This window comes from Hemicordylus capensis, chromosome 1 (assembly GCF_027244095.1).
Source record: "Hemicordylus capensis ecotype Gifberg chromosome 1, rHemCap1.1.pri, whole genome shotgun sequence".
NCBI lineage: Eukaryota > Metazoa > Chordata > Lepidosauria > Squamata > Cordylidae > Hemicordylus > Hemicordylus capensis.
Window position 1 is genome coordinate 443,063,042 of NC_069657.1, and position 22,006 is coordinate 443,085,047.

At 40.9% G+C, this 22,006-nt stretch overlaps 1 protein-coding gene across 9 annotated transcripts in view; it reads right to left on the reverse strand.

The window, feature by feature from the left end:
- Positions 1 to 22,006, reverse strand: part of CCDC88A (coiled-coil domain containing 88A) — a 249,095-nt gene that overhangs the window by 189,808 nt on the left and 37,281 nt on the right. For all 9 annotated transcript variants that reach the window (XM_053246281.1, XM_053246272.1, XM_053246265.1 and 6 more), the window contains exon 3: positions 895 to 1,003. In XM_053246281.1, coding sequence (XP_053102256.1) covers positions 895 to 1,003 — 109 coding nt within the window. The remainder of the gene's footprint in view (positions 1 to 894; positions 1,004 to 22,006) is intronic.

A 22,006-nucleotide genomic window follows, 5' to 3' on the forward strand; every position in this document is an offset into this window, starting at 1 on the left:
TCTTATTCTGAACTGACCTGGCATTGCAGAGGAGCAAGGCCAGACTCTGTTGGTCGTTGGAGCTGCTCCCCGAGGCCTGAGAGTTGACAGAGCAGTTGGAAGTGGAAACAGTTACTAAATTACTGATTTCCCTTCCCTTGTAATGGCCAGCTGCTCTGCCAGCGCCAATTCTTCTATTCCCCACCTCTACAGTAATAGAAACTGTAGAAACCCCACCTCTACAGTAATAGAAACCCCGAACTGCCAGGCACACCCCCAGCACCATCCCACTCAAGAGAGTCCAAACACATATCTGCAAAAGGCCTGACCCTACCCAACCCCCCAGCCCTCAGTCCCACCCTTGAAGGCCCAGCCCCAAAAGCCGGCCCCTTTTGGCGGCCACCTACATGCGGCCCGACAGCCATGCCGATAGCTACACCTTTGGTAAGCCTCCTTGCTTTTAAGCCTGCAAGCCCTGAAAGCCACTCCCCTCACAAGCAGTTCCCAGGACAGGTGGCAAGTGGTACAACTCAGCAATCTGGGAGGCTGGCAACCAACCAGCTGGAACTTGGCAGCTGATAAGCAGGCTGCACTCCGTCTGTGCTGGAATGTCCACAGGAGGCAGAGGGGCTAGATGATAAGTCCCGGCAGGCAGATAGGGTTTTGGTTTTGTTACTGTGTACCACCCACAGCCGTTTGGATGGGGTGGTATATAATTGTAATAAATGATAAATTATTATTATTTATTTTTCTATGTAAACTGCTTTGAGAACTTTGGTTGAAGAGCAGTATATAAATATCCATAGTACTAGTAAATAAATATTTGTAGTAATAGTTGTATCTAGAATTGCTTTTATTAATCTCTTCCACAAACACATATTTTAAAAGTTAACAGAAAGAGCAGAAATCACTTACCTGATAGTACAATTTAACTTGCTTCACCAAAATAGACAAGTTTTGAATTCGAAGTGATGCATCATTGTTGACTTTTTTATTGACTCTTTGACTGGCTGCTTTAGGGTTGCTGAGGGAGAAAAACCAAAAGGCCTCAATTTTTCAATTAAGTAAAACAAAAACATCAATTTAGCTGAAATGCTCAGATAATGTATGGCTCAGCCAAGGAGAAAAACCAGGTATCTAGAGCTCAAGCCTGAGCTTTAGCCTCAGTGTAACAGCATACTCACAAATTGCCCCATACACCTTATGATTAAGGAAACAGTGCGTTCAATTTTACATGTTAAGAACATGGCTCTTGTTTTCTGCTGTTCTAAATTTCACATTTAAAAAAAACCCACCAGAAAGCACTGAAAAGATACTTTACACTTATTTACATGTTGTACATGATAGTACAGATTAGAACACACAAAAAAGACTCAGAGGAAATATGGTAGTATCAGAAAGAAAATTGATACTAAAATAATTTGAATTATCACATGCTAACATCTATTTTACACTCATGCTACATCTGCTTCAAATCTATGATTTAAAAACTCTACAGACAGATATTCAGACAGAGACAGATATTCCTTGGTTTAAAATGAATGTTTTCAAAAGATGCAGTGATGAAAATTTCCTTAATGGACCAATCCACTTCTCAGAAGGAGCAATTCTCCAAATCATAAAACAGAGTAGCCCCAATAAATTTAATAGCAATGCTTTGGGGTAAGTTATCTAAAAATTCCTAATTCCATGAGAAAAATCATATGTGGGCTCTGGACTTGGACTGGGGACAATTCCCATGCAGGTGGGGGTGGGGGCAAAGAATGCAACACAGTATAGGAAAAATTGTGCTGATCTAAAGCATGAAGAATCAACTTAGGTTTTCTGGTTCTTTACACTCGTCTCCAAAAGATGAGGTATGCCACATTAATCTTAACTTTTATCTTATTCTGTCCAATTATATCTAGACTTTTACATCTTGTGTAGCAGAATTTCTAAAGTCACTTCTAGTAGCTATAGAAGGGGATCCGAAGGATTGTTTAGGTTCTCCTAAGGGGCTTTTGCTAGCCCAATCAAATTTTGGACTGGACATTTCTCCTTTACAAGATGATCAGCACCCAGTCCAACACATCAAAAATTGCTCTTGGAACCTCCTTCAGTTTCAAAGACAGCCTGCCATGCAACATGTTTAAGAGAAACACTGAAAGCCCTCTTAGGATCACCAAATGATTCCTTGGATCCTGGCCATAGTCTCCTTTTCCATGACGGCGCAAAATACTGAAAATATTTAAATAAACACACCACCGTTTCACAGAATACATATATTATTATTATTATTATTACTGGTGGAGCCAGTGTGGTGTAGTGGCTAGAGTGCTGGACTAGGACCGGGAAGACCCAAGTTCAAATCCCCATTCAGCCATGAAACTAGCTGGGTGACTCTGGGCCAGTCACTTCTCTCTCAGCCTAACCTACTTCACAGGGTTGTTGTGAGGAGAAACCTAAGTATGTAGTACACCACTCTGGGCTCCTTTGAGGAAGAGCGGGATATAAAATGTAATTGTAATAATAATAATAATAGTTAATAATGGCTGAATGGGGATTTGAACTCGGGTCTCCCCGGTCCTAGTCCAGTACTCTAGCCACTACACCACGCTGGCCCATATGTATGTGGCCCATATACGTGGTTGTGTAACTTCCAACATCTTTGAATTGCCTTTAAAACCAGCCTTTATTAATTTTATTTGGCTGTAGGCACCAACCCAAAAACATTAGGATCCATGGTGGGGGTGGACTCACCACTCACCCCCAGCAACACACTACACTCCATAGTGATGGGAGAAACTTGTCTTGTTTGCCAGCTCCTCCTCCTGATTGCATCTGTTTGAGTCATGAAGGCATTGGACTGATGTGACAAGAAGGAGGAGGGAGCAACTGCTCCTGCCTTGCTTGCTCCTCTACTCCTGGTCACATCTGTCTTTTGCATGGATCAGGCATCATGCCTAAGTTTCCAGGTTCCATGGCAAGCTGGTGCCTGGGAATTGTTACGTCCTGCTAATGTTTATATTAGAAGATACACAAGAATCTCATTTTCATAATTTTTTTCCATGTTTACTCATTAAAACTGAAATTTGTTTTACTTATCTCAAGCGTGTCTATTTAAAAATAATCTTGTCTAAAATGAAATCTAACATTAATACAAACCAACAAGTCTGTACTTAAACTGTTATCCATGAATCTCTGGCAATACATTGAGTTAAAATCTGTTTCCCTAGACAAAAGGAGAACCATTATCTGACTTCTAAAGTCAAACAAATATGAGACCATTAATTGATTCAACTGTAATGCCAAAGCATGGTTGGGCCATCCTCAGGCTCATACACGTATGCTCACACACTAATTTTGTCCTCAGCTTCCTAGGTTGGTGCTGCTACAGCTCAGTGGATTGAGACTGACTGTTGGGTTGTTGTTGCTGTCTGTACAAGTAGGCTGTTGGGTTCTGCTGCAAATACTATCTCCACAATACTGCAAGTGCTATCTCCACAAGCAGATTTCATCAGTTGTGTGGACCAAGCCAGTCAAGACAAAATGTGGCTCACTGGCAAGCCACTGATTTAGTCTCAGTGCAGCTGACTCCAGTTAAAGATTTATGGGAGGGGCTTCGTCCACATATTCCCCAAAGTGTGTATCTGTCCAGATGATTGCAAGGTGGAATGTGGACAGGTATAGATAAATGATTTCTAGAATGTTTTCTGAATACTTCTTATGTTATACACTCCCTGTTTGTTCTTGTGATACAGCTAGAGTTGAATGAATTATATACAGATAATCTGTGCCAGCCTGGTATTGTGTATGATTCTTGGTAGCCCAGGACTTGTGGAATATGATATAGCTCTACTCCTTAACAAGTCCGTTTTGTAGGCTCCACCCCTTTACTGCAGGGTTCTAGGCTTGGGCATGCAGGTACTGCCCCTATTTCACTATGGATCATGTGCAATATTTACTTGCCCTAGATTTTAAGTATTCTGTGTTATTCTGCACAAGAGATTAAAAAACTGAAAAAAGAGATTAAAATTGTGAAAGTGGTGCCGTGTTATAAGGTTGGGTTTCAAGATAGTTCTCATAAATCAACTGACTGAAGGCCACTTACATAAACAAAACATTCTATAGCCTTGAAAATACTCCCATCTCCATTCTCTAATCAGAATTCATTTCTGAAAGATCAATAACTTCCAATTCCAAACTTTCCTTTTATCTCCATGAGCTTCAGAGAACTGAAGAATTGCAGATTATTATTATTTTATTTTTTTACATTTATATCCCGCTCGTCCTCCAAGGAGCCCAGAGTGGTGTACTACATACTTGAGTTTCTCTTTCACAACAACCCTGTGAAGTAGGTTAGGCTGAGAGAGAAGTGACTGGCCCAGAGTCACCCAGCTAGTTTCATGGCTGAATAGAGATTTGAACTCGGGTCTCCCCGGTCCTAGTCCAGCACTCTAACCACTACACCACCTAGCTAGCTTGTTTCGTGATTTGATGTGCATCTTTCGAAATAGACTAATTTCTTTCACATGCCTGCTTCAGATGCTTCCATTTTCTTCAGCAAGAGTAATTGTGAGATATCCATGATCACAAAATTCATGAATTTTAATTGTCAAATATTTTCAATGGTCTTGTATAAATATTAGAAAGCATTCTGAAGGCATAACAGACAGCTAATGCAATGATTTAAAACCTTGCCTTTAAAAGCATTTAATTCTAAAACATTTTTTCAGTTTTCCCAAAACTGCCTATTTCCTTGGATAAATTGAAAAGAACTTGTGGGAGGGAAAAAATTCAAACTTTTCTCTCTACAATCTTTCAGCATTTTTCTCTCCAGGCCTTCACATCTCTACTCTCCATGCCTCCTACCCAGAAGATACCAAAAGCCAGTCCTGCCAGAGTATTCACCCACAGAGGAAGCTGCATTTCTGCAAGATGTGGTGCTCTAAAGGATATTAATTCTGATATGCTTCTGTATCATGTGCTATTAGATCAATTACTCTCAACTAAGATGCAGCAGAATTTGCCTGCAGGAGAGGTCACTGTACTGGGCTTTACTCCTACCAGTCAGAAAGCATACCAAGAACAGTAAAAGGTAAAGTGTGCCGTCAAGTCGACTCCTGGCGCTCACAGAGCCCTGTGGTTTTCTTTGGTAGAATACAGTAACTCATGTATAAACACAGGTGGTAAGCAAGCAACTAGTTCTCACTCTTACAAACTTTTAAAAAAGCTTTCCAGCTGTAAGACTGAAGTGTGCTTTCAGTTTTAAAATCACACAAACCCTGCCAGTTATCAGAGGATAGGAAACAGTACAAGTAAAGAGTTCAAATGCAATATAGAAATATATATGATTTAGAGTTCACTAAGCAAATAAGGAAAACATCATAAAGTTTGAAATATATCTCCCTAGCTTTCATCCTCTTCCCCATTTCCCTTAAAATTAAAATAAAATTAACTATAACATATGAACAGCTATAAGGTCCAGATTAATAATGCTTCTAATATCCCAAACCTACCTCACAAAACTGAAGAACTACTTTAAAGTACCATAATTTTCCAGTTATAGTTAGCTCACCCTTTTAAGAACAGCTTCAGTCCATGGTGAATAAAATATATGGAAATACACAGAGCCGCTTCTTCCTTCACCCCTCAACCATGAACTCTCACCTTCTCCTCTCCCCAAGCCAAGAGGCTCAAATCAGCACTGAATAATTGGGCAATCATTCCGGTCAGTGATCTGCCCAACTCCCCATCTAAATGTATTGTGTAGCAAAGAATGTAGGTGCAAGAAGTTCATAATCCTGCAGCAAAAAAACCTGTTTCCTGCTTCCTTCCTAAACAAATTACTGAATTCATACAAACTAGCAGTAGCTCACCTTGTCCAGGGCAACTCAGGGGCAAAGAAGTGGGGGGGATTCAAGTGTGATGGTACGTATAAAAAATGGAAACAATACTTTTTCCTCCATTTTCTTTTAAAAGTTAGCAATGCATTATGTATGCTTCTACAGCGGCCAGAATTATATATGCACAGAAATGGAAGAGTAATGAACTGCCTTCAAAAGAAGACTGGCTGATAAAAATTTTGGAATATGCAGAGATAGCAAAACTTACAACACTAATAAGAGACCAAAACTTGGAATGTTTTAAAGAAGATTGGAAACCATTCTTCTTGTATCTAAAGAATTACTTTCCTACTGTGGACTTTACAGCAGGGTTTGAAATTTAGCAAAAAACTGCAGGTTGGGTAGATTAGCTATGTTTGTAAGGGTTTAAATTTATGCTTTGAATTATTATTATAGCAAGGGTAAACTTTATAGCTGATGAATCACAAAGAAATGTGTGCGGGAAGTCCACCTTTTTGTGTGTATTTGTAATGAATGACAATATTACTATTGTTAAAATTAATAAAAATTGAATTTGAAAAAAAAAGTTAGCAATGCATAGAATACATGGGGATGTGTTATAATTGGAAAATCACAAGTAAATTTCAAAATGCAATCTGTGAAACCACAAGAAGTGCATGTCCTTATGTGACTGAAAACAAAGAGAAATTTAGGTCTTACACTTAGTTCTCCATCTTGCAAAACTTCAGTATTTGCATGCTTTTTGTTAATACAGAAGACACTCGGTTTTTGTGGGTTCTCCTATCACTATTTGCAGTCAAGTCATAAAGATCCAATTTCCATAATCGTGGGGGTAAAAATAGTCTATTTTTGCCTATTTATGGTTCCTGTGCATCTGGAAATGACTTCTGCTGTCATTTCCAGTGGCATTTCCAAACTGGCAGCAGCCATTTTGTGGCACATTTCCATCAAAAAACCAGGCAAAAATTGGGCAAATTCAGGATTTTGGGGGGTACTGCTGGAGAGCAAGGTACTGTGATAAACTCTTATTTCAGTTCCCCTCCACTTTTATATTTTGTGTGTGTGGTTTTGGTGTGCTCAGAAGCTTAACCCCTGGATTCCCATAGGATTCGTGGTTTCCGTTTTTGTAATTGTAGGCAAGAACGGAACCCCCATGAACAACAAGGGCCTCCTGTAATTACTTATATGTACTAATGTTCTCTGGCTATAATTAAACAATTGAAAAGGTAGAAACTATAAACCCTAACTTTGGGTATCAAAAGACATCTGCCTACAAGTTGTAGAAACATAGCTGCTTTTGGCAAACCTTTGGCATACTGGAAAAGCCTTTCCTGGATAATCTGTTTTTCTGAGATGGAAAGATGCCATTCTGTAGCAGTAGCAACTTTTAAATGAAGAATCAGCTACTATCTCAGCTGTTACTGATCAATTACAGAGGAATGCCTCAGACTTTTTAGTAGTAGCTACTGCCAGACAAAGGAAGTAGCTTTCCCTGAGACTTTTTTGGCAACAAGGGGGGATCTTACAGAAATTTCAGAAGTCAAAACATGCAGATAGAGAAGAAAGCTCTTCTCATGGACTTGGCAAATTGAGGAGCACTTATTTCTAGTTTGGTGGAAGGCCAACTGGACAGAAATCTTAAACTTGCTGATAAGGGGAACTGCAAAGAAATAATCAACAATCAAACCAACAAGCAAGAGGGAATAGACATATCAAAGAGCAGATGCGAAATTCTATACAATGGTGAACTTTGTTCCTAAAAGAGCTGCAGCAATGCACCTCTTTATTAACAGTCAAGAGAAGATACAAGGCTGACTTATCTGGGCAAACACTGGAGATCTGAGCTGCAGTTATTTGTATTTTATTTGCTATTATTTGTATTAGACTTGCTATTTTATAGGATAAGTAGTATTTATTATATTTAATTTGTTTTCATAGATTTTATTTTAATTGTGTTTGTAAGCTGTTTATAAGGATGGAGTATAAATGATTTAAATAAATGTTGTTTTAATAAAGAGCTGTAGCTTTAGGCTGCAATTCTAAACAACATAGCACATGCAGGAGAAAAGTGCAAATGCAACCAGAAGTGTTTTGAATATTTTTTATACAGCCAGTCATCTGGTGCAATAGAAAAGCAGCTTTTAAGTGACTCGTCCATTCCGCCAGGCAATTTATTACAGTAAAAATTTTACAACACACATATGGCTGCACACATATGTTTCTTTCCTCACACTATGGGCATCCAACATTGTGATTCTGGTTTATTGCAGGTTATTTGGGAAAGTATTAGTTTTTAGATTTTTAGACTTAGTTGTGGGTCAAAATGCACAGGATTGGGTTGTACGTATGTGTAAAGATGCACAGGATCAGGTTGTAAGCTCAATGAAAATATAAGCTCAGTGTGTTGCAGCAATGAAAAATGGCAAATCTGATGTTAGGATTTACTGGACGGAAAATAAAATAGCAAATAAAACTACTACTACATTATATAAATCTATGGTGCAGCCACACTAAAAATGCTATGTACAATTCTAGGAGAGAGAGAGAGAGAGAGAGAGAGAGATGGATGTCAGAGCTCAAGGCAACAAAGAGAGCAATTAAAATAGTCAAGGCCTTAAAGCATCTTCCCTACAAAGAAATCTTAAAGAAACAGCTCTTTTGTAATTAAATAAAAATTAAAAGGGAGTGGTATCATGACCCCTGATCTGGGACCTCTCTCCGCTCAGTTGAGGGACAGGGCAGACAATTCAGTGAATGAGACAGGGTGGTAACACACTATGACTTTGACTTCAGGTGACTCCATGCCATCAGGACCACACACACACAAACACACGGAGAAGCAAAACCACATCCACAACCTGAGGATACAGCCCTACCTACAACCTGACTCAAGATCCCTAGCAGACTGACAATCCAATCAGAAGTCTCCCAGTGCCACCAGAGCCAGCACTTAGAAAACCAGGCAAGATCCCTCTAAATATAAGAGGCTTCCTCAGAGAAGGGGTGGGGTCAATCCACATAGTCATAAAAATCAACAGCTCCAAGACGTCACCAAAGCAACACCTCTCTTATGTTGCATTATACCTAGCTCTCATATTCTTCCTTTGAGCTATCTATGGTGGCCCCAACCTCTTTCCCCTTGGAGCCCTCCAAGGTCTGTATCTCTCCCAGCAACCTGCCTTGGTAGAGATCCTAGCTCAGCCTAGAACAGGATAGGTGGAGGTGGAATTGCTTTATGAAATTAGACATGGTGTGGAAAGAATATATGGAAATTTCCTTCTCTCATACATACACACACAAGGGCCAGTCCTTAGGGCAGGGCAACCGGGGTGGTAGCCCCAGGCCCAGCGTCTGGAAGGACCCCGCGGTGCCAGCAAGCGGCAGGCTGCCCGCGTATCCACCTTGGCCCCTGGCAGCAGCATGCATGGCAGCCATGTGCCACCGCTATGTGAGCTTGCTTGGGAGAGGGGGGAGGTAGGCCCTGTACCCCCCTGCATCTAATGCAGGGGGTGTGGCTTCACTCTGAAACGGGGCCATGAGCCCAGCTTCAGAGCAAATACCAGCCACCGCTGCAGAGCAGCTCCCGGCCACGCTGCGAAGGGGGTGGGCCCCTTCGCCCCCCCCAAGGGACGGTGTTGCACACACAAATAATATATGTGTATGTGTATACATATTTTACAGATACACAAAAAGTGTTTATTATTTTATTATTTATTTATTTACATTTATATCCCGCTTTTCTTCTGAGGAGCTCAGAGTGGTGTACATGGTTAGGTTTATCCTCATAACAACCCTGTGAGGTAGGTAGTATGCAATATATAAACACAAAATATAAATAAATACAACAAAAAGAACTTTAGGGTTATCCAAATGAATTCACTGGCAACAGATTCAAGACAAACAAAAAGAAGTGATTCACTAAATGCATAACTGGTACTGAAAGCCGTAGCAATGGCCACAAGTTTAAATTTGATAAAATTCAGGAAGGACTGGACTTTCAATATTAACCATTTATTTTATTTATTTTTATATTTATATCCCACTTTTCTTCTCAGGAGCCCAGAGCTGTGTACATGGTTATGTTTATCCTCACAACAACCCTGTGAGGTAGGTTAGCCTGAGAGATAAGTGACTGGCCCAGAGCCACCCAGTGAATTCCATGGCTGAATGGGAATTTGAACTCGGGTTTCTCCGGTCCTAGTCCAGCACTCAACCACTACACCACACTGGCTAAATGGATCACATTTAGACATGACAGCTAAATGTAATCTCTATGTTCAGAGACAGTATGTCACAGATATTAAGAATAAAATTGCCCTTCTTTCATTTTTCATTAACTCTGGCCTTGAAAATGACCACCTTACCGGGTGTCCTTTCAAAAAAAATTTCAAGTTTTTGTGAATCAGTGGGTTTGGGGTTTTTTTGTACCAATAACAGTTATCTACTCCTCAAACATAAGGATTAGTGATAAAGGAATTTATATCTACATGAAATATATTGTTTATATAATTATGCTAGGAATACAAGTGATAAAAAGAAAGAATATACGTAACAGTCTGTTTCTGACTTAGAATGATACTGATGTGGATCTTTAAGATTTTCTGCATGAGAAATGTTAGGATTTTTAAAAAGTAAGCTCAAGTAGATAGTCATGGTATCTTTAGACACCTCATCTAACTGAACAGCTTGAGGAGCACTATGGTAAGACTCTGACTTAAGCTTCTTGAAATCCTTTTTCATATTGTAATCTAATATATTGCTGACTGCTAATGGAGTGTATGAATAGGCACTGAGCTCCACAAACTCCTGTTAAGGATGGGGGGAGCATTTGGGGGTGCTGGCAGGGACCACAAAGCATGTTCCAAAATGTTGGTTTTGAGGGGGAAGCCCAGAATTCCCCCCCCAACCAAAAATCACCCCCAAAGAAGCAGAGCACATGAGCTTTACAGCCACAGAATGTTCAAACAAAGGTTCTGAAATGAGGTTCTCCTCCTCTTATCACTCAATAGGGCACAAACAAACAACTGGAAGTTTGGGGAAGAGATTTCAGATCTGACTGACCTTTTCATTGCAGGTTCGTTCCACTTTTCATTACTAGTTTGATTTCTTATGCTTTGTGTCTGTCCTATGTTTTGTATATGCTTTACTAGTATCTTATTATAAGATATTTTTAAACTATATAAAATATAAAAGAATTCCTCTCAAGTTCTTATATTTTAAATTCTCAATACAATAACCCAGAGAACTCAGACTCACTAAGTGGTATATTCTCTGGCTGAAGGTGTGAAAAACCATTTAATACAGGCAACTGCAACATATACGGCACCACCAAATATTAGATGTTAGAAGTATAGCAAATGACACTTTCTGGGTCCCATGGCAGCTTTTGAGGGAGGGCATTTTCAATGGGAAAACTCCACCGAAGGTTAGACATTCCTACCACACTATTGCCCTCATCCAGACTGGGCCCTCAGGCAGCTGTTATTTTTACTTTAAAATAAACTCCATATTAAATGTTTAATCTAGTAGTAGGCTTTGAGCTGTATCATTTGAAAAAATGGCTTAGAATAATCTTTCACAATGTGATAAAAGGTAAAGGTAAAGTGTGCTCTCGAGTCGGTGTTGACTCCTGGCGACCACAGAGCCCTGTGGTTTTTCTTTAATAGAATACAGGAGGGTTTACCATTGCCATCTCCCGTGCAGTATGAGATGATGCCTTTCAGCAACTTCCTATATCGCTGCTGCCCGATATAGGTGCTTTCCATAATCTGGGAAACATACCAGCGGGGATTCCAACTGGCAACCTCATGCTTGCTAGGCAAGTCATTTCCCTCTGTGCAATTAGGTGGCTCACAATGTGATATATCTACCTTTATGGTCAGTTGACCATAAATATTCCGAACTGAATATGAAACATAGGGAAGGGTGTTTTCAATGGATGGCATGCCCAATATAAGCAGACAAGAGATACTTTTACCTAAGTTAGCATCTGGAAGTTAGACATAATTTTATTTTAGCCTTATATTTACATCAAATACTCTAAAAACATTTTAAAATGCCAAATATCCTTGAATCTTCAGCCAGGAACATTTCGATCAAGAAATACTTCCAGGAAGTAGTTCAAAGTTTCATGAAGGGTCCTGTCTGGGGAAACTGACGTGGAACTGTAATTTGAAAACAAGTTCAGAAGTGAAATAGAACTCAGTACTGAATCTTATTCAATTAGCTTAGCTTTGGTGTGCAGTGGTGATTATGAACACACACAATTTTGTAGCACCTCTGGGCATTTGATTTTTGTTAGTAAGCAGTCTTCAAAATGGTACATAATACATTGCTGCAAACCTCTGCCTTATATTATCTATCAAAGGATGGATGCTGTTTACTCCACAACCCTGCAAAACCACTTTTTACCTCACTGCAGCTAACCCATCTTTTTGAACAGGCAGTTCTGTGTTCTAGAATGTATTTTGGGAGAGTGCCCATAGCACTGCTGCAGATCTCAGACTCAATAGTTGGCATCTACAGTGAAAAGAATTTCAAATATTAGGACTGAGAAAGAGCTCAACCCAAGATCCTGGACAGATGCTGCCAGACAAAACGAATCAAACCTTTAAAAATCTGGATTCAGTTTCAGTCCAGACCCATCTGTATTTTATTAAAAACCATGGTTCAAACACTAGTGTTAAAAGTGTTTAATAGTGTTAAATACAACAAGATAAAAATGAGAAAATAAAGATCAATTCAATCTTAACTGATTAATTGTGGCCAATATCCTGACTAAATTATTCAGCAGAAGTCCCATTGATTATTAGGACAAGTTAGTCATGTCTAGCTTGTCTTAATAATTCCAACAGAGCTTCTGCTTAATAATTTAGGCAGGATGTCAGCCAGTATATTTAGACTAGAACCCCAGAAGACCAAGGCTCAAAACTCTGCACAACCATGAAGATCACCGAGTAACCTTTGGTTAGGCTGAGAGTGACAGATCCAACTCACAGGATTGTTGTGACGCGAAAGAGAGAGTAGAAAACCCTATATGCACCTGGAAAGCAGGGCAGGAAAAGAAAAGAAAAAAGACAAATGAATGTTTACTGAACCATTTCTTTTGAAACAGGTACAATTGTGTGTGCTAGGAGTTCAGTTTCAGTTCAAGTTCAAGGCAACCAAGAGATCTGGAAGCTCAGGTTAGGTTTTGCTTCAATGAAAAAACCTTGCTAAACTTCTCTTTAAGTTTGTATTAATGTTTTCTCACTCCATATTAAATCCAGAGGATTTGGTGCAGGATGTTATCAATATGCTGATGTCACCCAAATCTATTTCTCAATGTCAACATCATCAGGAGAAGGCATAAACTCCTTAAACACCTGCCTGGAGGCAGTAATAGGGCTGGATGAGGGATAACAAACTGAGGCTGAATTCAGATAAAACAGAGGTACTTATTGTGCGGGGTCGGAACTCAGGAGACGGTTTTGATCTGCTGGTTCTGGATGGTGTCACATTTCCCAGAAAGGAACAGGTAAGCAGTCTGGGCGTGCTTCTGGATCCAAACCTCTCCCTGGCATCCCAGGTTGAGGCGGTGGCCAGAGGTGTTTTTTATCAGCTTCGGCTGATACACCAGCTGTGTCTGTTTCTTGAGATGAACAACCTCAAAACGGTGGTACATCTGCTGGTAACTTCTAGGTTGCATTACTGCAATGCGCTCTATGTAGGGCTGCCTTTGTACATAGTCTGGAAACTGCAGTTGGTTCAGAACACAGCAGCCAGGTTGGTCTCTGGGTCATCTAGGAGAGAATATATTACTCCTGTGTTGAAGGAATCACACTGGCTGCCGATACATTTCCGGGCAAAATACAAGGTGCTTGTATAAAGTCCTAAACAGCTTAGGTCCTGGGTATTTAAGAGAACGTCTTCTTCGCCATGAGCCCCACCATCTGCTAAGATCTTCTAGACAGGTTCACCTGCGGCTGCCGCCAACTCATCTAGTGACTACTCGGGAACAGGCCTTCCCCATTGCAGCCCCTGGACTTTGGAATGCACTCCCCGTTGAAATAAGAGCCTCTCCATCTCTAGCAACTTTTTTAAAGGCACTGAATACACAGTTATTCACCCAGGCTTTTAATGAGATTTATAATTTTTAATGATTTTAACACTGGGTTCTAAATGTTTTTAATATTTTACATGATTTTAATTGTTAACTGATTTAATGTTTTAAATGATTTTAACTGTAAACCTGCCAGATGCGCAAGTTTTGGGTGCTATAGAAATAAAATAAAATAAAAATTAGACAGCTTCATAGGTTTATGTGTTTCAGAAAAACAGGTTGCTTGATGATCTGGGAGTGATCTACTAACATCCATAAGTATGAGTTCTGCGCCTGTGCAGGACTTGCAGCTGGAATGCTTTAGCTCCTTGTGGCACCAGCATCCAGCCTCATGCACTCAGCATGTCTGTTTTTCAAGGCAGTTTGGGTGCCATTTTGCTGGTTCCTGGATGACTGCCAAAGGAAGACAATCATCCATACAGTAAAAAGGTGAGTTTTACTTATTATAATTTTAAAGATCTAGAATTACTGCAGCAGGAAGGAATGGGAGGGTCTTATGGATGTCAACGGATCACTCCCAGATCATCAGTTTCAGGTAAGCAACCTGTTTATCTGGATCATGATCTGTTGGACATCCCTAAGTATGGGTATTTAGCAAGCTCCTCCAGGAGGAAGGTGCAGTAGTTATTGTAAGACCCTCTCTAAAACACTCCTCCCAAAATTCACCTCCACTGCAGAGCGAAAATCAATTGCATAATGTTTAATAAAAGACATATCTGACGACCAAGCTGCTGCCTTGCATATATCTATAAAACGGATGCCAGATAAATGGGCTGCTGAAGCAGCATAAGCCCAAGTCGAGTGTGCCTTGATAGTTCTAGGTGGCACCACTTTTAGTTGCTTGTACAGGATGAGTTCTACAAGCCAGTATGAAAGGTGCTGTCTGGAGACACACGGTCCTTTAGATTTCCCCTTATAGGAAACAAAGAGTCTACTGTTTGGAAGTCCTTAGTACAGTTTAAATAGAGGAGTAGTGACCTTCAGACATCTAGAACATGTAGAGAATACTCAAGAGGCGTAGTCAGATCTTCAAAAAAGTTGGAAGAAGTGTATCTTGGTTGAGATGAAAGTCTGACACAATCTTAGGAAGAAACATGGTTCAAGCGCATCAGCACTTGGTCAGCGTCGGAGAACCTAATGGATGGTGGGTCTATACATAGTTGTCAGTTCACTTGCGCTACGGATTGTAGTAATGGCTATCAGGAATACTGCCAGGAATCCTGAATATCAGGAATACTGTCTTTAGAGTCAGCAGTTTCAAAGAGACTGTCACCACAGGTTCAAAAGAACTTCCAGTCAGAGACTCCACTGATCTAAGGGTTTGTGCAGTGGCGAGTAAATATTAGTCAGATCTTTCAGGAATCTTTTAGTGTGTCAAAAAAGATTTCCATCCAAGTCAGGATGCATGGAGGAAATGGCTGCCATATGCAGCCATGCACCATGCAGAAATGTTAGCCAATCCTGCAATCTTCAGAGAAGTCGGAGAGTAGGAGAACTTACGTCACACAAGTGCAAAGTCCATACATTGAGCATATACACAAAAAGACTTCAATTTACGGGAGTAATTCAGTCGGGTAGAGGGCTTATGTTGGTTGAGTAAGATATCTTCTAGAAGTCTATACTCCATGCTGTTAATCTTAGCATTTTCAGACTGGGATGTATCACTTGTCCCTTGTCCCAAGATAGAAGATCTGGCTGTTGAGGAAATCTCCAGTACCTGTAATTGGACAGTCTAAGTACTAATGGAAACCATGATTGACGAGGCCACCAAGGTGTCAAGAGAATGCATGAGTCTCGCCACAACCCTCCCTATTAGAGGATGTGGTGGGAACATATAGAGAAGTTCCTTTGTCCAGTTAAGTTGAAACACATCTCCCAGGGATCTGAGATTGTGACCTGCCCTCAAGCAGAACCAGAAGCATTTTGTGTTCTCTGAGGTTGCAAAGACGTCTATTGTTGGTGTGCCCCAAGCACTGAAGACAGGATGTATGTACTCCCAGTGGACATCCCACTTGTGTTAATGTACATTTGTGAATGACCTGCTCACGCCATCCAGCAATACATTAAGAACATAAGAACAGCCCTGATGGATCAGGGCCAAGGCCCATCTAGTCCAGCATCCTGTTTCACACAGTGGCCCACCAGATGCCTCTGGGGAGCCCACAGGCAAGAGGTATGTGCATTCCCTCTCTCCTGCTTTTGCTCCCCTGCAACTGGTATTGAGAGGCATCGTGCCTCTGGGGCTGGAGGTGACCCACAACCACCAGACTAGTAGCCATCGATAGACCTGTCCACCATGAATCTGTCTAGGCCCCTTTTAAAGCCATCCAAGCTAGTGGACATCATCATATCCTATGGTAAAGAATTCCATAGATTAATTATGCACTGTGTGAAAAAGAACTTCCTCTTGTTGGTCCTAAATTTCCCAACCTTCAGTTTCATGGGGTGATCTCTGGTTCTAGCGTTGTGAGAGAGGGAGAAAAATTTCTCTCTGTCCACACTCTCCACTCAATGCATAATTTTATACACTTCAATCATGTCTCCCCTTAATAGACTCTTTTCCAAAGTAAAGAGCCCCAGATACCGTAGCCTAGCCTCATAAGGAAGGTGCTTCAGGCCCTTGATCATTTTGGTTGCCCTCTTCTGCACCTTTTCCAGTACAACAATATCCTTCTTAAGATACGGTGACCAAAGCTGTACACAGTACTCCAGATGTGGACACACCATAGATTTGTATAAAATAAAGTGTTCTGTCAAGTGAATTTCAACTCCTGGCACCCACAGAGCCCTGTGGTTTTCTTTGGTAGAATACATGAGGGGTTTACCACTGCCTCCTCCCGCGAAATATAAGATGATGCCTTTCAGCAGCTTCCTATATCGCTGCTACCCAATATAGTACCAGCAGGGATTCAAACCGGCAACCTTCTGCTGGTTAGTCAAGCATTTCTCCGCTGTGATTTGTATAAGGGCATTATAATATTAGCATTTTTATTTTCAATCCCCTTCCTAATGATTCCTAGCATGGAATTAGCCTTTTTCACAGCTGCCGTGTGCTGAGACGACACTTTCAATGAGCTGTCCACCACGGCCCCAAGATCTCTCCTGGTCAGTCACCAACAGCTCAGATCCCAACAACGTATATGTAAAGTTGGTGGTTTTTGCCCCTATGTGCATCACTTACATTGAACCGCATTTGCCATTTTGTCACCCACACCCCCAGTTTTGAGAGATCTTTTTGGAGTTCCTCACAATCTGTTGTGGATTTCACTATCCTAAATAGTTTAGTGTCATCTGCAAATTTGGCCACTTCACTGTTCACCCCAACTTCTAGAGCGTTTATGAACCAGTTAAAGAGCACTGGTCCCAGTATCAATCCCTGGGGGACCCCATTTCCTACCTACCTCCATTGTGAAAACTGTCCATTTATTGCTACTCTGTTTCCTGTCCTTCAACCAGTTCCTCCATACATGAACCTGTCCCCTTATTCCATGACTGTTAAGTTTACTCAAGAGTCTTGGGCTGGGAACTTTATCAAAAACTTTTGGAAGTTCAAGTATACTATATCAACCAGAACACCTTTATCCACATGTCTGTTGACACTCTCAAAGAACTCCAAAAGGTTATTGAGGCAAGACTTTCCCCTGAAGAAGCCATGCTGGTTCTCCTTCATTCAACAATCCTTTCTTCTATATGCTGGTTTTCTACTTCTGATATATTTAAAGAAGCTTTTGTTATCCCCCTTGACACTTCTAGCTACTGTATATGCTCCTCAAACTCTCTCTTTGCATCCCTTATTGTCTCCTTGCATTTCTTTTGCCAGAGTTTATGTTCCTTCCTGTTTTCTTCATTTGAGCAGGACTTCCATTTTCTGAAGGAAGTCTTCTTCCCTTTTATAGCTTCCCTTACTCTACTTGTTAACCGAGCTGGCGTCCTCCTGGACTTGGTGGTACCTTTCCTCCTTCTTGGTATACATTCCAACTGTGTTTCTGGTACTGCGGTTTAAAAAAAGTTTCATGCTTTCTGAAATGATTTCACCCTTCTGACTTTCCCTTTCAACTTCCTTCTTACCAGTCCCCTCATTTTTGAGAAGTTTCCTCTTCTGTGTTGGACTTCCTTGACAATTCTTCACTTGCACAAATGATGAATTGGATCACACTATAGTCACTGCTATGCAATGGTTCTGCAACTCTCACACCAGGTCCTGGGCACCACTCAGGATTAAATTCAAAGTCGCCATCTCTCTGGTTGGTTCTGCAACTAACTGTTCTAAGACACAGTCATTTAGCATTTCTAGAAATCTGGCCTCTCTTTTATTACTTGAATGTGAATTTATCCAGTCTATGTGTGGGTAGTTGAAGTCACCAATTATTACTGCCCTGTCTCTCTGACACCTCTCCTATTTGTTTCTCCAACTCCGGATCATTCTCAGCGCTTTGATCCAGTGGGCAATAGCATGTCTCTAGTAACACATTTCCTTTCAGTCCTCATAATGTTACCCATAATGATTCTGTGGAGGACTCCAGTCCACCTAGGTTTTCTAGTTTATTGGAATCTATTCCTTCTTTCATATACAGTGCCACTCCTCCCCCAATCCTCCCCTACCTGTCTCTTCTATAGAGTTTATATCCAGGAATAATCATGTCTCACTGGTTCTCACCATTCCAACAGGTTTCTGTTACAACCACTATATTTATGTTTTCATTGGTAACCAAGTACTCCAGCTCACCAATATTGACTTGGAGGCTTCTGATATTGGTATACAGACACCTATATGCCAAGTCCCCCACCTGGTGGTGGCATGTGCTATTCCCCTTATCATTTGACCTATTTGGCAAGGTGTCCTGTGTTTCCTTCTGCTCATCTCCTGGCTCTACTCTGTCCGCTTCTGGTTTATCCGAAACATGTTTGTTTGTTTGATTGATTTCTATACCGCCCTTCCAAAAATGGCTCAGGGCGGTTTACACAGAGAAATAATACATACATACATAATATTTATTCGGTCCTTGACCAGCAATTTTACAAATACAGACATTACAAACATCAACTAAACATTAGCACGTGTTTTGGAAAGTATATAACAGTATTTAGCCACAGTTCTAATTTTATCTTCATCACATAAAGAAAATAAAAACCTCAATAAGACATCATCTGCTCTTCAATTAAAATTTATCAGGAAGGGAGAAAGTAGCTTTCCTCTGGCTTCATCATAAAAACTACAGTGTAAAAAGGCATGTGCTATTGTTTCAACACAGCCCTTATCACAAGGACATACATGATTCGCCAAAGGAATTCCTGCATATCTGCCAAACAAAACTGCAGACGAAAGAACATCTAACCTGGCCAGCGTCATGGATCGTCTATATTCAGGAATCGTGACTACCTGGAGACAGAGGGCCAAATTAAATCCACTCAGTTGGTCACCCAAAAACGATCTTTTAGATATCTGGGAAATTTCATATTGCAACTCAATATCCATTAGGCACTGAATAATTTGGATACGAGCTCTGTCGTAACCAAGCTCCTGTATGGCCTCTAAGGAGTATCCACAGCAGGCCAGCTTATCAATGGCCTGAGTATGCCATCTAAATTTAAACGAGTCCTGTTTTATTAAAGCAACCAAAAAATAAATTTTTAACCAGTAAAGGACAATGACTCTCCATAAGCATGTCTGAAGCCTAACCATTCCGACCTCTCTTCTCAGAGCCACCGTAGGGGCACATCTAGGAACAGCCAATACAGCTCCTAAAAAATTAGACTGCAGTGCCTCCAGCGGGTCAAGATTTTTAACTATGCCCAACTGAGCTGCATAAAAAAGTTGAGGCAAAACCTTTGCCGAGAATAGTTTGACCACGGTCAGAACATAGGATGCACCCTTAGTATAATAATAAGAGAGTATTGATTTAACTACTGGTTTGGGCTTTAGAATTGCTGAATCGAGGTGAGGTTTACGTGAACAGGAAGAATGAAATAGAACTCCTAAATACCTAAAGGACTTAACCTGCTCTATCCTATGTGAGCTTATTGACCACTGATGCCCTCTAGGCCAGTTAGCAAAAACCATAACTTTTCTCTTTTGGTAACTGATCTCCAAGTTCTCCTGTGTACAATATTTATCTAACAAAAGGAGAGCACGCTTTAGGCCAATTGGTGTTAGTGAAAGAACCGCCATATCATCCGCATATAATAAAACAGAGATATGTCTATTCGCGATCATAGGAGGATGCGTGGAAGGGGAGGAGATAAAAGAAACTATAGAATTGATATAAAGGTTAAATAGCATAGGGGCCAGTATACATCCTTGACAGACCCCTCTATCTGAGGGGATTGCAGCAGTCAAAGCCCCTTGGAGGCTATAACGTACCTTTAGAATGGAACCAGAATATAAAGTAAAAATTAACAAGAGCAGTCTTTTCTCTATACCCAAATCCCAAAGTCTTTTCCAGAGTCTTTCTCGGGGGATAAGGTCGAACGCTGATTTTAAATCAACAAAGGCTGCAAAAAGTCCTCAATGTGGCTTCGTTGAATACTTAGCCGACAGGAAATGAAGAACCAGGGCGTGATCCAAAGTGGATCTTCCCTCTCTAAAGCCCGCCTGCTCTTGAGCCAGGATATCCCTTTCCTCAAGCCAATCTATTAGCTTTAAGTACAGATATTTAGCATATATTTTGCTAATTATGCTTAACAAGCTAATTGGACAATAGTTTTTTGGATCGCTCCTAAGTCCTTTTTTATAGATTGGGACCACTATAGCTACTTTCCACTCATTTGGTATTAACGCTGTTACATCTATAGCCATAAAGAGAGAGGAAAGGAGCGGAACCCAGCAGATCATATTTGCTTTAAGAGCCTCTAAAGTGATACTGTCAATTCCAGGGGCTTTCCCAGAAGGGAATGAACTAATCAGCCTCTCGGCCTCTGCATGTGTTACAGGGGCCCACACCGTAGTATCCAAAGTCTGGAGTTGCTGTTCAAAGTCAGTGCTACCTCTGAATTTGATTACTGGTTTTTGATACAGCATACGAAAGTGGGATTCCCAGATTTCAACAGAAATACATGCTGGGAAACAAGGTGTTGATTTATTTAATGGAGGGGTCACCAATTTCCAAAACCTAATCTGATTTCTCTCCTTAGCCGCCTCTATCAAAAGTTTCCAACCCTCTTTGAGCGATTGCCTCCTTCTTTCTCTTAATTAGTTGTTTGTACTGTGCTTTCTTTTTTGCAACCTCCACTCTAGGAAAGCTACCAGGGTCAATAGTAAAGCTTTTAAAAGCTCCCACCAGTTCCTTTTTTGCTGCTCGACATTCTTTGTCATACCATCACTTGGATAGGAGTCGGGTTGGGTGCATAGACACCATATTAGAGTTTGACATGGCCAGGAGAATACGATTCACAATATTTTCATAGTAACCAAGGATGTCTTCCATCTGATAGATGGAGGATAATTTTAAAATCCGATTAAATAAATAAGATGGATCCTTGTCCCCAAAGGACTCACAATCTAAAAAGAAACATAAGACAGACACCAGCAACAGTCACTGGAGATACTGTGCTGGGGGTGGATAAGGCCAGTTACTCTCCCCCTGCTAAATAAAGAAAATCATCACGTTAAAAGGTGCCTCTTTGCCAAGTTAGCAGGGGTAAGGTGTTCACCCTCACACCCGCAGGTGTTCACCCTCACACCTTAGGGGATTTTGCTGGCTGAAGCAGATACCACCCTGTTCCTTCCAGCAATCCTCCAGGTGTCATTTTAAAAGCTGCTCTGCAACCTTCTTGATTTTAAGCGCCAGCAGTCTGGTTCCATCTTGGTTCAAGTGGAGCCCATCTCTTTTGTACAGGCTTCACTTTCCAGAAAATGTATCCCAGTGCCTAACAAATCTAAACCCCTCTTTCCAGCACCACCTTCTCGTCCATTGAGACCCCTCAGCTCCGCCTGTCTTGCTGTCCCTGCACATGGAACAGGTAGCACTTCAGAGAATGCTACCCTGTGGATCCTGGAATTCAATACACTACCTAGCAGCCTAAATTTGGCTTCCAGGACCTCCCAACTGCATTTCCCCACACTGATGGTGCCAACGTGCAC